At 37.3% G+C, this 15878-nt stretch overlaps 1 protein-coding gene across 8 annotated transcripts in view; it reads left to right on the top strand.

The window, feature by feature from the left end:
* Nucleotides 1-15878, top strand: part of WDFY3 (WD repeat and FYVE domain containing 3) — a 284092-nt gene that overhangs the window by 162111 nt on the left and 106103 nt on the right. For all 8 annotated transcript variants that reach the window (XM_061420694.1, XM_061420690.1, XM_061420695.1 and 5 more), the window contains 6 exons: nt 1910-2022; nt 4451-4682; nt 6060-6160; nt 6313-6531; nt 10286-10467; nt 14635-14866. In XM_061420694.1, coding sequence (XP_061276678.1) covers nt 1910-2022; nt 4451-4682; nt 6060-6160; nt 6313-6531; nt 10286-10467; nt 14635-14866 — 1079 coding nt within the window. The remainder of the gene's footprint in view (nt 1-1909; nt 2023-4450; nt 4683-6059; nt 6161-6312; nt 6532-10285; nt 10468-14634; nt 14867-15878) is intronic.

The following is a 15878-nucleotide window of genomic DNA, read 5'->3' as shown; positions in this document are numbered from 1 at the left end:
GGAAGTTGTGAAGAGAGGTTCTGTTGTCCATCTTCCAGTTTCCCGCAGTGGTGACATATTATGTAACTACAGTGCAGCATCAAAACCAAGAAACTGACATTGGTACTATGTATCCATGTACACTGTAGTTCCCTGCTATTTATCACTTGGGTCAGATTGCTGTAATCATCACACAATTAGGGCTTCCTGTGTGGCAGTGGTAAAGAATCTCCCTGCCAATACAGGGGGTATGGGTTTGATCCCCGGGTTGGGAAATCACCTGGAGGAGGGCATGGCAACCTGCTCCAGTATTCCTGCCTGAAATCCCATGGACAGAGGAGCCTAATAGGCTACAGCCCATAGAGTCACAGAGTTGGACACAACTAAGTGACTAAACAACAACAGTTTAGTTGTTTAAACAACAACAATTAAGATGTCACAAGGCTCTCCCCAGTGCTACCCCTATATTATCATATTCACTTCCTTAACTCCCGCCATCTCTAATCCCTAGAAACCACTAATCTGTTCTTCAGCTTCATAATTTTGTCACCTTGAAAACGTTACATAAGTTAAATCATACAGTTTATGACCTTTTGTGATGAGCTTTTTCTGCTTATTACAGTGCCTTTGAGATGCGTCTAAATTGTTGTATATCAAGAGTTTCTTTCTGTTGCTGAGTTGTGTTCCATGATATGAATGTACCTTGCATAATTTAGCCATTCAAGAAATAGGTATATTTGAATAACTTTTTTAATATAAAAAAGTTATTTTCATCTGTGTTTTACAGATAAAACATTAAAAAAAAAAGACTTTCCTTTAAGTTACTTAACCAAACATATTTAATGTGTAAATCAATTTGTCCCACCTTAAAAAAAATACACTGATATATCTTATCACTTTAAGAATATTAGTTGCTCTCTTTATAAAATAATTTTTTTCTGCTGTAAAAGTACCTCTTTTTCATAAACTTTTAAAACTTTCTTAAAAATGGTTGAACTCTATTTGTAATTAATATTTTTTAACTAACCCCACGCTAATGGTGGATTAAGAAAAACCTTTGCAGGTTAAACAGTATTGTACCAGGCAGTGTGGTAGTCCTTATTACACTAACTAATGTGTACAGTTCATTATTACACTAATTACACTACTGAGACGGTCTCTGCTTACTTTGACCATCACATTATGGATGTATTCAGAGACCTAAAGTTTTGAAAGCAGCATGGAGATTTCCCCTGATTCTTTTTGGTGATCTGCTACTTTAAAAGTAGAGAGAGTGAATGAGTGAGTGAGAGAGAGTATCTCATACCTAATACTTGTATTTACTAAATAACTTATATTGCCTGCTTAAATAACCAGAGTAAGCAATGGAAACCAAGCATTTCGACAGGCTTGGTTTTCACAGTGAATGAATTATCAGAAGAGAAGGCTGCATGGTGGTACAAGCACCTAGCTGTCAATAATCCATGAGTTACAAGCTAATTATATTGCGTTCTCTCTGTGAAAAACTGACAAAGGGTACCTGACTTCTAAATGTTTGGGTATATTGCTGTATGGACTTGAAAATTCAAAAAAGTCTTTTTTATTTTATTTTTTTCCTTTTACACGATGCCATAAATGACTAGGTATAAAGGGCTTCTATTTGTATAATCCCATAACATTTCACTATATTTGTATCACAAATGTGATTTGTATCATATTCCAGGAGAACATGCTCTTCGGTTTTCATTTTCTAATTTGTCACAATATTTTGTGCTCTTTTCAATGGTTTGTGGTTAAAACATAAAATTAACATTGTGTATTATAAAACTGTTTGGATTGCTTTAGCATTTTTGGTTTGTTATAATTCATTAAATCACTTTTTTGTGTGCTTAGTTTATGAATTATATAATGTTCTCAATCAAGGAACAACTTTGCTTTGTCTCCTCTTTAGGGAGTTTTTGCGTTTGGCAAGTCCATTAAATTGTGGTGCCTGGGACAAAAAACTGCTAAAACAATATAGGGTCCACAAACCAAGTTCACTGAGTTTTGAGCCAGAGATGAGAAGTAAGTTGACTTTTGAAATTCCCTTTTCTGGGTTTATCTTATAAATGAAAATCCTGTAGAGGATGAATAGTATTTCAAGAGAAGTTCGACTATGGAATAAAAGGGTTTGTTGGGTTTTGTTCATTGTTATTTAAATAGAAAAACATAAATCTCATTGATTGACTGGAGAAGCAGTTGATAGGGATGGCGGGGGAAGCATTAATGTAAGCAACATCCAGAGAAGATGAGAACTATGTAAAGAATAATCCTTGGTTTGGAAAGGGGATTGCCTCTTTCTCAGAGGATCCATAATTTCTCTGCCTTTCTCAATTAACTTTTGCTGCCTGGACCAGGGTGGTTGATTGGACTATTAAAAGACTGAGGCTTTGCAAGACAATTGGTGCAGGAGGACATGAAGAATGGGAAATTTTAAATGCTAATAACAATAGTTGAGGAGAATGGGATAGATAGAGGAAAAAGCTAGTGCAAGGCTGGGAGAAGAGGAGCGGATCACTGGGAGGGAGAAGAGTGGCATGTCTGAAGAGCAAATGTAGTGAGAGGATAAGAATGGGAGAACTGAAAGAAGGAGATAGGATAATAGCAATCAAAACTGGAGCAGTGAGACGAGCAAGGAAGAGGACTGTGCCCAAATTTTGGCTCTGGAGTGAAGCAGAGGCAAAGCTCATTGGAGGAAAGGTGATCATAGAAGTGGGGTGTTAGGTTGACATCCCCCAGTACGCTGGCAAGAGTTAGTACAGGGAAGAAGGGGGAGTGAAATGCCAACAGTAGTAGATGGGGGACTTCCCTGGTAGTCCAGTTGTTGAGACTTCGCCTTCCAGTGCTGGGGGTGCAGGTTCAGTCCCTGATGTGGGAGCTAAGATCCCTCATACCTCATGGCCAAAAAACCAGAATGTAAACAACAGAAACAATATTGTAACAAATTCAATAAAGACTTAAAAAAAATTTTTTTTATAAAAATATACTTAAAAAAAAAACTGACAGTTTCACAGAGAGGGCTGTGATAGGATTGCTAATGAGGAAACTCCAAGGAATAGACGTTTTTGATAGAAGGATGATGGGAGGGTGTGTTAGCAGAATGTAGGAGCTGCCTACCTGTCCATCATGGACCATGGAAAAGCACCAGATTCCATCCACGCACGAGCTCTGGGGAGAATGTTCTCACTAGAGAGCTCAGTTGCCCTGGATTTCCTCCCAGCATTAATTCTGTAATTTGTTGGGTTTTAATATTACAGTTTATTTTGTCTGATTATTAGCCATAGTTAAGGCTCTGTGTTGATGAATTGAAGTGACCATTACTAGTGAAGCAGGAAAGAATAAAACTTAGAAGAGTAGAATGCCCCTTTTTTTCCTCTTTTTCTTTTTTTAAATTAGAATGCCCATTCTTAAAGGATGTAGTTCACCCCTTTTTTCAGGCGAGAATCAAAGAGACTGAACAGCCTTTAACCATTATTTCAACCTTAATATTTCCTGTGGTTTATCAGTGATGAGCAAATACTGTGTTCTGGAAACCTGAAGATCTTTCAAGTTCGAACACAGTTTTATTGGAAGACGAGTATTTCAGTTTTTCTTATCAGTTAATATACATCCCCTGCATGTATATATATTTTTTGTTGTTTTTGTACTTTGCATAGTTCCTTAGAACTGACAAATATAGTTCCTTTCTCTAAGAGAATACTGAAAGGTGTTTATGGTTGCCTGAATGGTTAGCACACTTAAGAGGGAAACAGGTAAATTCATAGGGTTCATCTTGAGAGGGAATATTTTCTCCATGACATTTGTGATGTATTCCTAAAAGAATAGAACAGCTTGTATAAAATTTATTTTTTTGTTCTTGAAATTGTTTACCATTTGCATGCATATGCATGCATTGCATATGCATGCATCAATTCAAGTATTTTTGTGATCACATGTTTAATAGTTAGAAGAATTAAAAATGGGGAGAAAATGGGAGGAGCAAGTTTCTGCTATTAATGTCTGATTTTTTTTTAATAAGAAAAATGAACTGTTTCCTTTATAATGCTTCTCAAATATTTTCTTCTCAAAGATAAATAACTTTGTGGAATAAAAGTATAATCTGGTTTCTATGAACATCATTAATTGTAGTTTATAATTTTACTGTACCTGTGGCTTAGATAGTGATCATTGGTGATTTTTATTCTTTTTCTATCTGATTTATACTTGTACTCTGTAGTTGCCAACATTTCTGCAGTGTTTTTATTGCATTAGTAATAAATAACAAAGTAAAAAATGATGATATTTAAGTTTTAAAATGAACATAAATGAAATTAAAACTTTAGACTTTAAAAGTAAAATTATTGTGTAGATTGAAACTGAAAGAATAGTATTTAAAAATTAATCAGTCTTGTTAAAGTCATTGTTTTAGAAATCTGAGTGATATTCTTCCCAAGAGATTTTCTTTGACTTACAGGCAGTATGATCACATCCATGGAAGGTCTGGGTTCTGATAATGTTTTCAGCTTACATGAAGATAACCATTACCGGATAAGCAAGAGCCTAGTGAAATCTGCAGAAGGAAGTACTGTACCCCTAACCAGAGTGAAATGTCTGGTCTCCATGACAACCCCACATGACATCAGACTTCATGGGTCATCAGTTACTCCAGCTTTTGTTGAATTTGACACATCCCTTGAAGGGTTTGGGTAAGAAATTTGCAAGGTAGCCAAACCTTATATTATTTTATGCCTCAGTCTTGCCTTTGACAAATAGACCTTTGGTTTTAAATTTACTCAAGTACAATACAGTATATTTTCAAATGATTGAGTTTCAATCATTGAGTTTCAAATGATACAATACAGCTATATTTTTTCAAATGATTGAGTTCTTGAGTATGTTATTTTAAAGTTTTTAGATTTAATTATTTTCAATTATTATGCTAAATAAGTTGGTATGGTATGGGAATCAGCAGTTTCAGGTCCACAGTCCAAATCTGTTTTTGAAAATTCTTTCTTTTTTTGTAAATTATGTTTCATTTTAACACAACCACATTCATTTATGTATATACATTATTTATAATATTTTCATGTTGGAGTACAAAATTGTGATAGAGACTATCTAGTCTGCAAAGCATAAAATATTCATGATCAGGCCTGCTCAAGAAAATGTTTATCAACACCTGATTTAGTACAATAAAGTTACAGATAACATACAAATTAAAAGGTTTTGTCATGGTTTTTTCCCCTCAAATGACCTAACTTACTAGCTTACACATTATATGTATTCAGTTACTATCACATTAAATGAGTAAATACTTGCAAGTGGCAGAAAAAAACTATAGTAGTAGAAGTAACAATAGAGTCTAGGAGGGGTTCCTTGGTGGCCTAGTCGTTAGGATTCTGGTTTTCACTATGCTGGCCCAGGTTCAGTTCCTGTTTGGGCAACTGAGAATCCTGCAAGTTGCGAGGCCAAAAAGAAAAAAAAAAAAAAATAGAGACACTCCTATGCTTATAATTTCTTGAATAAAATATATTAATCATTTTTAAAAAAGAAATCTAAAGCAAATCTAGAAGAGCATATTTATAAGTCACTTAGCCTCAAAATGGATATAAATACTAAAAGATCTATATCTGTGCTAGTTTTTTGAGGGATTCTTATACATAAATTGTGTTTTAAGAACATTGTTGTGTATTATTATCAGACAGTGAATTAAAACACATTTGGGACTGGGTGAAACTAATCAGAACAGTGTTAGCAGAGGAGAGTGACTCACCAGGAAGGGCCACAAGGGACTTTGTCTATAAATATGATGATGAAATTGTTCCAGTATCTTGAACAGGGTTATACATTGATGCATTTTACCATGTGCAAATTATACGTGATTTTTTTTAATTTAAAATGTCTTTTGATATTCTCATAATTAAAAGAAGGGAAGGACTTTGTTAGGCATCCAGACTTATTCCATAATCTCTTATCTCTGATTACCCTTAAATAATGGTAGTTTGTTTCACTGTGGTAAGTACATAGCAATAAGAGAAGAAAACAATTGCCCTCTAAAATGTACTTTATCTTTTACTTAATAGCTGCCTGTTCCTGCCCAGTCTGGCCCCTCATAATGCCCCTACAAACAATGCTGTCACAACAGGTCTTATCGATGGGGCCGTGGTCAGCGGTATTGGTTCTGGTAAGTATTACTTTCTCTGCTTATGAGATTCTTTTTTTTTTTCCAGCAGACTATGTATTATTTAGAGATTTTGCTTTTTCTGGCACCTTTTTCAAATACAAATATGAGTCAACACAAACTCTCTCATTGTTATTTTTCTATTTTCACTTTAGGTGAACGATTCTTCCCTCCTCCATCTGGCTTAAGCTACTCCAGCTGGTTTTGCATTGAACATTTTAGTTCTCCTCCCAGTAACCACCCAGTCAGACTCCTTACTGTTGTTCGCCGAGCAAATTCTTCTGAGCACCATTATGTATGCCTTGCCATAGTTCTCTCTGCAAAAGATCGGTCTCTGATTGTCTCCACCAAAGAGGAACTACTCCAAAATTATGGTCAGTATCTGCCTTTTTCTTTTTGATTCCTGGCAGTTATTAAAAGTACCAAACTTCATTGTAATATTCAGTTTTGAGGTCCAGTGGTAATTCTTCTCTCATTTAAATTATTATAGAATAGAATAGGTTATATGATAGCTTGAAGATTGTTTACTGGTGAAATTTCAGGACACTTTCACTTTCAAAAGAGACTTAGATAGAAAACAGTGGAGAGAGGTCCTAAAATAAGGATTCATCTCTGCTCGCCAAGAAATCACAGCTTTTGCTAGGAAAGCAGGATGCTTGTTTAATACATTTTAGTAAGGATTTCCATTGGCTGTGAATTCTGCTTGACTAATGAATATTCATTGAGCACCTGCCCACCATATGTGCCACTCTGTGCTAGACACAATAACATTTTAATTACTTTATTCACTGCTAACCTTCAAGGCTTAATACTGACCATTTAAATAATCCTAATTCTCTTAATTCCCTCCAACATGCCATACCATTACATTGTTGACTTCAAACTCAAGGTATTCATGAAGATCTTCCTAAAAAATACAAGTAAAATAATATAGAAATATCAGTTCACTGAATTTTCTTTGCTCTGAATATAAGCATTTGTATATAAACATACCTCTTTTTTATCATCTAATTTTGTCTTTTAACTAATTAAATAAAATAATAGCATATATTGCTTCACCTGTAGTCACTATTCACTTATTAATTGAATACGAATATTAACTCATCAGTAAGGCTTCTTGTCTTAGGATTCTTAACCACGATCAGCACAGAGTTAGGTATCAATACAGGAACTGCTTTAAAATCCTTTATTTGCCCATTTTGTGGCATTTGATTCTGTTTCTATTTTCTTCCTAATTAAGACTACCTCCAGTCTTGAGATACCTACTCCCTCTGTTCTTTCACTATGTCTCTGACCTCTCTCGCAATTTCCTTCAACAGCTTTCTCTTCCATCTTCCTCTTAAAATTCATATTCTTCAAGCTTTTGTGTTTAGTCTTTGTACTCAACCAGCTTTTCATGAGAAAACATCAATTTTCTGTTAGCATTATGTCTTTGTAACCTCAGGGACACTGTGAAGTTAAAATTTTTTAATTTGTGTCCCAGGCTTTGTCCTCATATGTTCACTGCACGCTAGATGTCTTAATGTGAATAAAAGTCAACAGAAATACTTGTTCGTAAAATCTGCATTTCCTTCTGTTCTCCTGTCTTGGTGAATAGCACCCTCACTAGCAGTTATCCCGTCTTCTGTTGTTGTTCAGTCGCTGGTTGTGTCAGACTCTTTGCAACCCCACGGACTGCAGCACACCAGGCTTCCTCTCCTCTGTCTCCTGGAGTTTGCTCAGACTCATGTCCATTGAATTGGTGATGCCATCCAACCATCTCATCCTCTGCTCTCCTCTCCTCTTCTGCCCTCAATCTTTCCTTGCATCAGGGTCTTCTCCAGTGAGTCATCTCTTTGCATCAGGTGGCCAAAGTGTTGGAGCTTCAGCATCAGTCCTTCCAATGAATATTCAGGGTTGATTTCCTTTAGGATTGATTGGTTTGATCTCCTTGCTGTCCAAGGGACTCTCAAAGAGTCTTCTCCAGCACCACAGTTTGAAAGCATCAATTCTTTGGTGCTCAGCTTTCTTTATGGTCCAAGTCACACAGCTATGCATGACTACTGGAAAAACCATAGCTTTGACTATATGGACTTTTGTCAGCAGAGTGATGTCTTTGCTTTTTAATATCTTGTCTAGGTTTGTCATAGCTTTCCTTCCAAGGAGCAAGCTATGCTATCTAGATACCTCAAATCATCCTTGAAACTTCAGCTGGGAAGCTACCCCCCTTTCTACTCAGTCTTGCTGTACTGTCGCTCCTTAATGTTCCTTGAATTTTCCTTTCCTCCCTATGCCCACTGTCATAGCCTTTGTTTATATTCTTTACCACTTACCTGGACTTCATAGATTGTAATTTTTATTTTGTTGTTGTCCATTTACCCTCCCAGAAGTCTTAAGTTCCCACTCATGATACTTGTATTTTTGTAATCTGGACCCTACTACCTAAAAATTGAAAAGGGAATAATGAGTTAAGTGAATAATAATGGAGAATTTGGAAAGAGGTTAGAATTTAATAGAAAAGTTTGGATTGGGGATATTTCAATAAAAAATGTTTTCTAACTATATCATTCACTGAATATAATTTATAAGACTACAGTAGTTAATATATCATTGGAAATTGTAGTAACATATACATTAGTAATATTAACAATATTACTTTTATAAGCATCTATCCTCTGATCAGCTACAGCTCATTAAGATGCCTAGGTAACTTAAAGTTGTCAGAACCAGTTGGCTCACTAAATATCCTGAAATACCACTGAATGCTGGATATATCTTAGTTTAAGCCTGAGTCAGAATGTGAAGCTCTCAGAAAAATTTTTCATCTTCTACAGCTCTCAAGAGGATTCAGTCTATTAACCAGGAAGGGAGAGGGAAGAGTTCTTGGTTTCACCCCTACCTCTTATCTTTTCTTTTGCATCCCTTAGTCCATGACGTAGGCCCATCAGTAGATGTATACTCTGAATCATCATTTAAAAATAAAATCTTGGCTTTTCAGTGTATGAAAATATTTTAAGATTCCAAAAGTATGATGTTTTATTTGTGCTTGTTTCTTAAAATAATACAAACTTTTAATTGTTGGTATATTATATGAGTTTGTCCTGAAAACCACTGGGTCTGCATTAAAGTAAATGGTTAAGATTAGCTCTTTTTTAAAAAGTTTTCTTGGGTTGTGGGGAGGAATGAGTTTTTAATATCTGGATTTCTGCTGCTGTCCCATCTTCTTTTGAATTCTTATAAAAGATAAATTAATTTTAACTATTTTAGCATTAAGTTAGTACTTAACGCGTTATATCCTGGCATGATATGGCAACATACTCGGTAGCAGAGGCAAGCCAGATTAGAGTCAAGAAATGATTGCAAATGTTAACAGATCCCCAGAGCGGAAAGAAAATATCTTTCCAATTAAAAAAGAAAAAATTTTCCACTCCACAAATCACTTTGTTACCAACAGTCGTCAGCTAAAGGTCAAGGCTGTACAACTACAAAGTAAGAACAAATAGTTGCCCCCCTTGTATCACTGAACAGAGCATAAAGCAAAAATAAACTGTTTAATTTTCTTTTTTATTTTTCTAAGTCTATAATTGAATGCATGTTAAACTATGATTTTAAAAGATGTTTTATAACAGACCATAATGGGTAGTATTCAACTAATCTCTTTTTTTGTCTGTCGTAAATTTATTTTACAGTCTATTTATTTTTCATTTCATTAGTTATCATAACTTTGATTATGACCGTGCATCTTGAGCAGAAATGAGCGAAATATGTCCCAGGTTTTACTTTTTACTACAGTTAAGTTATTCAATGAATAAGGTATTTTTATTTACATCATCATCATAATAGTCTGGGCTTCCCGAGTGACTCAGTGGTAAAGAATCCGCCTGCCGACGCAGAAGACATGGGTTCAATCCCTGGGTCAGGAAGACCCCCCTGGAGAAGGAAATGCAACCATCTCCAGTGTTCCTGCCTGGGAAATCCCATGGACAGAAGAGCCTGGCAGGAGACAGACCACAGGGTCGCAGGAGTCAGATGCAACTTAGTGACTGCACAACAGCAAGATGTTAGCCCAACAGAGTGGAAGTCTCAATGTGAATAACTGTAGAATGAGGATGATGATGAGTTTTCAATTTCTTCCCCCTCCTCCTTCAGTTGATGATTTTAGTGAAGAATCCTCTTTCTATGAGATTCTGCCATGCTGTGCTCGCTTCCGTTGTGGAGAACTGATCGTTGAGGGACAGTGGCATCACCTGGTTCTGGTGATGAGCAAAGGGATGCTGAAGAACAGCACTGCAACCCTCTACATCGACGGCCAGCTTGTCAGCACTGTGAAGGTGAGCGTGCTCAGAAACCCACCTTACAAGACAGTTCAGTGGTGTGTGCAAAGCATTTATGTGTGTGTTTGCAAGCGTATTTTTTTAAAATACTGGCTTAATTTTAATTTGTCCTTCAGTGCCCACTTAAAACAGCATGTGAGAGTCATGTGGCAGGCTAATTCATGTCACTTTATTAGAAATGAAGGAGGTGTTACAAGGTACTGAAGGTGTTAGTGAATAGCACGGTGCTTGAGCACTGAAGGACAAGGACAGTGCAAGAGCACTGAAGGACAAGCACTTGCCGGATTGGAAAGTGCTTTTTCACCATAGAGAAACCAGTTGGATGGCTGGAAACCAGATTTGTTGTTCTTGTTATTCAGTCGCTAAGTTGTGTCTGACTCTTTGCAACCCTCTGGACTGTAGCCCGCCAGGCTCCTCTGTGGGATTTCCCAGGCAAGAATACTGGAGCCAGCTGCCATTTCCTTCTTCAGGGGATCTTCCCGACCCGAGGATCGAACCCTCATCTCCTGCATTGGCAAGTGGGTTCTTTACCAGCTGAGCCAAGAGGAAGCCCCTAGATGCCTCAATAAACAATGAACGCACTATTTTGTCACTTCATTTTTACTACTGTGTGCAGTCCAGTAGATTCCGTTTTCCTTTAGAGTTTGAATGGTTTTTATTCATATTTGTTTTCAGATCAACAGAATTAGTCCCTGAAAATAATATTGGGTGTTTCCTTATTGTTTGTTGAATGAATGAATGAATGAATGCATACACATTACTCTCGATAGCTATAGTACAGTTTTCAGAAGAGAGGCAAGAGAGTTGAGTAACCAGTAAAGAATCCAAAGGTCCTTTTTTAAGTCAGGATGAATTTTGCATGTTACTTTCTACCGAACTGTGTTTGCTGCTGCTGCTGCTGTGTCGCTTCAGTCATGTCCGACTCTGTGCGACCCCATAGACGGCAGTCCACCAGGCTTCCTGTCCCTAGGATTCTCCAGGCAAGAATACTGGAGTGGGTTGCCATTTCCTTCTCCAGTGCATGAAAGTGAAAAGTGAAAGTGAAGTCGCTCAGTCGTGTCCAACTCTAGCGACCCCATGGACTGCAGCCTACCAGGCTCCTCCGTCCATGGGATTTTCCAGGCAAAAGTACTGGGGTGGGGTGCCACTTTAGCAAGTTCTTAAAGTTCTTTAACTTTGAAAAGATGGTATCCATTTTTATAGAGATATCACTTGAAAGAAGCAACAAAGATGAATCGGGCCTTTTCCGAATTGAAGTTTAAAAAGTAGTGAAATGGGCCCCCTTTGAATACATTTCCTTCCTTAAAGATATTTTACTGTGACATTGTTTCAACATGATAAATCCTGAAATGAACTCTGTGGGAATAGTCATATGTTTTCTTCGTATACAGCATTGCATTTGAAATGGGCTTGTAGATTCTTTAGAAGGTTGCTTCTTCATTATTTGTAGTATTAATATTATTGAAAATAAAAATGTCTAACTTCTAGGATTGTGAAGTAGGAAATTTATTACTGATACATTGATATCATCATCATGATTACTATGCCTGTGGGAAGTCACAGTCCTGTGAAACTAACCTTAGGTCAAATGTTGGTCTTCATACTCCTACTCTTAACATCACAAGGAACTGTTCTTTAAAGCACAGAATAATAGGTGTGATCTGAAGCTGGGACAGTGTTAAGACAAAACAATCTGTGGAAATGTTGCACACACTTGTCAACAGATGAGAGCTGCCTGTGCTGTAAGAAGCTACTTGATTTCCTGATCTCTTACACTCTATAATTATATGTTTATTGTAATAATTGAATGACAGTTTAAGCATCTTGTCAGTAAACAGTAGTATAATTTCAAATCTAAAAATATATTTTTCACTGAGATTAAACTGTGTGTATAAATTATAACCCCCTTCATGGATCACAGCCTTGTCGTGGAGAAGGGGTTCGCATAACTCAATGGAGCTATGAGCCATGCCATGCAGGGCCACCCAAGACAGATGGGTCATGGCGAAGAGACGTCAAGGGAATATTTTATGCAAGGATGGGCTTGATAAAGGACAGAAATGGTAAGGACCTAACACAAGCAGAAGAGATTATAAAAAGGTGGTAAGAGTCCACAGACGAACTATAAAAGAAAGGGCTTAATGACCTGGATAACCATGATGGTGCAGTCACTCACCTAGAGCCAGACATCCTGGAATGGGAAGTTAAGTTGGCCTTAGGAAGCATTACTATGAACAAAGCTAGTGAGGTAACAGAATTCCAACTGAGCTATTTAAAATCATAAAAGATGATGCTGTATTTTAACAGCACTTAACATTTTAGTTACACTCAACATGTCAGCAAATTTGGAAAACTCAATAGTGGCCATAGGACTAGAAAAGGTCAGTTTTCATTCCAATCCCAAAGAAAGGCAATGCCAAAGAATGTTGAAACTACTGTATAATTGTGCTCATTTCCCATGCTATGCTCAAAATTCTTCAAGATAGGTTTCAGCAGTATGTGAACCAAGAACTCCCAAATCTACAAGCTGGATTTAGGAAAAGCAGAGGAACCAGAGATCAAATTGCCAACATCTGTTGAATCATAGAAAAAGGAAAGGAGTTCCAAAAAAACATCTGCTTCTGCTTCACATCTGACTGCACTAAAGCCTTTGACTGTGTGGATCACAACAAGAGGAAAAGTCTTAAAGAGATCGGACTATGAGACCACCTCACCTGGCTCCTTAGATACCTGTATGTGGGTTAAGAAGCAACAGTGAGAACCAGAACTAGTAACAACAGACTGGTTCAAAATTGGGAAAGGGGTGCAACAAAGCTATATATTGTCACCTTGCTTATTTAACTTATATGCAGAGTACATCATGCGAAATGCTGAGCTGAGTGAATCACAAGCTGAAATCAAGATTTCCAGGAGAAATATCAACAACCTTATATATGCTGATGATACCACTCTAATGGAGAAAGTAAAGAACTAAAGAGGCTTTTGATGAAGGAGAAAGAGAAGACTGAAAAGGCTAGCTTGAAACCCAGCATTCAAAAACCTAAGACCATAGCATCCGGTCCCATCACTTCATGGCAGTTAGAAGAGGGGAAAGTGGGAGCAGTGACAGATTTTATTTCCTTGGACTCCAGAATCACTACAGACAGTGACTACCGCCTTGAAATTAAAAGACGCTTCCTCCTTAGAAGGAAAGCTATGACAAACCTAGACAGTGTATTAAAAAGCAGAGACATCACTTTGCCGACAAACATCCGTATAATCAAAGCTATGGTTTTTCCATTAGTCATATACAGATGTAAAAATTGGATCATAAAAAAGGCTGAGCACCGAAGAATCGATGATTTTGAGTTGTAGTGCTGGAGAAGACTCTTGAGAGTCCCTTGGACATGAAAGAAATCAAACCAGTCGTTCATAAAGGAAATCAATCCGGAATATTCATTGCAAGTAGTGATACTGGAACTGAGGCTCTAATACTTTGGCCACATGATACAAAGAGGAGCTCATTGGAAAAGACCCTGATGCGGGGAAAGATTGAGGTGCAAAAGGATCAGGTGGTGGCAGAGAATGAGATGGTTAGATGGCATCACCGACTCAATGGACACGAGTTTGTGCAAACTCTAGGAGAAGGTGGAGGCATGCTGCAGTCCACGGTGTCACAAAGTGTTGGAGTGACTGAATGGCAGTAATGGCACAAATTATTTAATACTCATTTTTCTAAGATTTGTATAGCACTTTACTCATTCATAATAAAACTCTTAATGCAATTTTATTCAACACACTCACATTGCAAGTGTTATAACTAATTGCAAGACTGCCTGCCTAACCATAGTTGGAAAGTTCTTTTTATATCAACCTGAAAATTCCATAACAGCATCATTAATTTCATTTGCAAACCAGAGAGTAGTAGTGTCTCTATATTTGTCTGTTGCCCTTTCTAGCATTAGGTGGTTTATCTGTATTACAGAGTTTAGTTACAAATTTCCATCTTGCGCATCCGTTTCTAGAATCTTGGCCTGCTCTTATCTTTCGCAGCTCAACAACATTTGTATATTTATAAAGTTGTATGGCCCTGGATAATGAAAATCTTCATTTGAAAAATGATTATTTTCCTAGTGACAGTGTTTGGGGTTGACTCTCACAAATTTGCTTTCCTTTTCTTTACAGCTTCATTATGTTCACAGTACTCCCGGGGGCTCAGGCTCTGCAAACCCACCAGTGGTTAGCACAGTCTATGCCTACATTGGTACTCCGCCTGCCCAGCGCCAAATTGCTTCATTGGTTTGGCGCCTGGGACCTACACACTTTCTAGAAGAAGTATTACCTCCTTCAAATGTTACTACCATTTATGAACTAGGACCAAATTACGTGGGAAGCTTTCAGGCCGTATGTATGCCATGTGAGTAACTTATTCTTTGTTCTTAAAATCATGTAAGACTTAACCTCCTGTGATATAAATGTGTGAATAAGTGCATACGTGTAGATAAGATTATACATTACGTTTGTCTAATAAAAGGGCCTTCTCCTCTGCGTTCAGCATGAAACTTGACCCCTCTCTGCTATTCAGAATGCTCTCCTCCACTAATCATCCCGTCCATTCTTGTTTCTTGTCTTCATGTCTGATCACTAGTTTTCCAGTTTCTTTTCTTGGCTCCAAGATGTGGGTGTGTTTACTTTTAACAGTCTAACCCCAACCTTCTTCTCTCTGTCATTTCTCCTATTACACGAAGCCATTTAAAATGTATGTCCTTTGGGAAAAGGAAAGAAGGAAGAGTCTGACAAACACACACATAACATTGTTTAGCTTGGACCAGTTAGCATCAGTTTGCCTCGTCTCTTTATTCCTGCAGTCCACTCCTGTTATCCTTTATTCCAAAAGGAATTTAGAATCAGAGCGCTGATGTTAAGCTCAGTTCTTTGGTAGTGCTCTTTCCAGATGCTACCTTCCCTTCCCTCATTCTCATTCTGCCAAAGTTTTAAGTAGATTTGGGACAAGTATACGATGAATGATAATAGTACTATGACTATGTAATTTTGCTTTCACTTAGTTTCTTGATTCAGATAATATCTAATAATAGCTAACACTGACTAAGCACTTAATATGTGCTGAATAAATTGATACCCAAGAAGGACATAGCTGTTCTGGGCCCCTCACAAGTATCCATTCGTCTCCTCAAAACACCAGGACTCAGGAACTATTGTTATCATCCGCGTTGTATAGATGAGGGAAATGAGGTGCAGAGATGTATAGGTCATGCAGCTTTTAAGTGAGAAAGCAGAGGTTCACACTAAGTCACCTTCTTCAGAACTACTCTGCTGTGTCTACTAGAGGAATAAAGAGAGGCGTATATGAGAGTTCTCACTGGGGAGGAGACCTAATGCTACAGAGCTCACATGTTCCACTCATTCAC

The sequence above is a fragment of the Bos javanicus genome, chromosome 6 (assembly GCF_032452875.1).
Source record: "Bos javanicus breed banteng chromosome 6, ARS-OSU_banteng_1.0, whole genome shotgun sequence".
Lineage (NCBI taxonomy): Eukaryota > Metazoa > Chordata > Mammalia > Artiodactyla > Bovidae > Bos > Bos javanicus.
The sequence above is the reverse complement of the archived record's forward strand: the minus strand, read 5'-3'. Positions and strand labels throughout refer to the sequence as shown.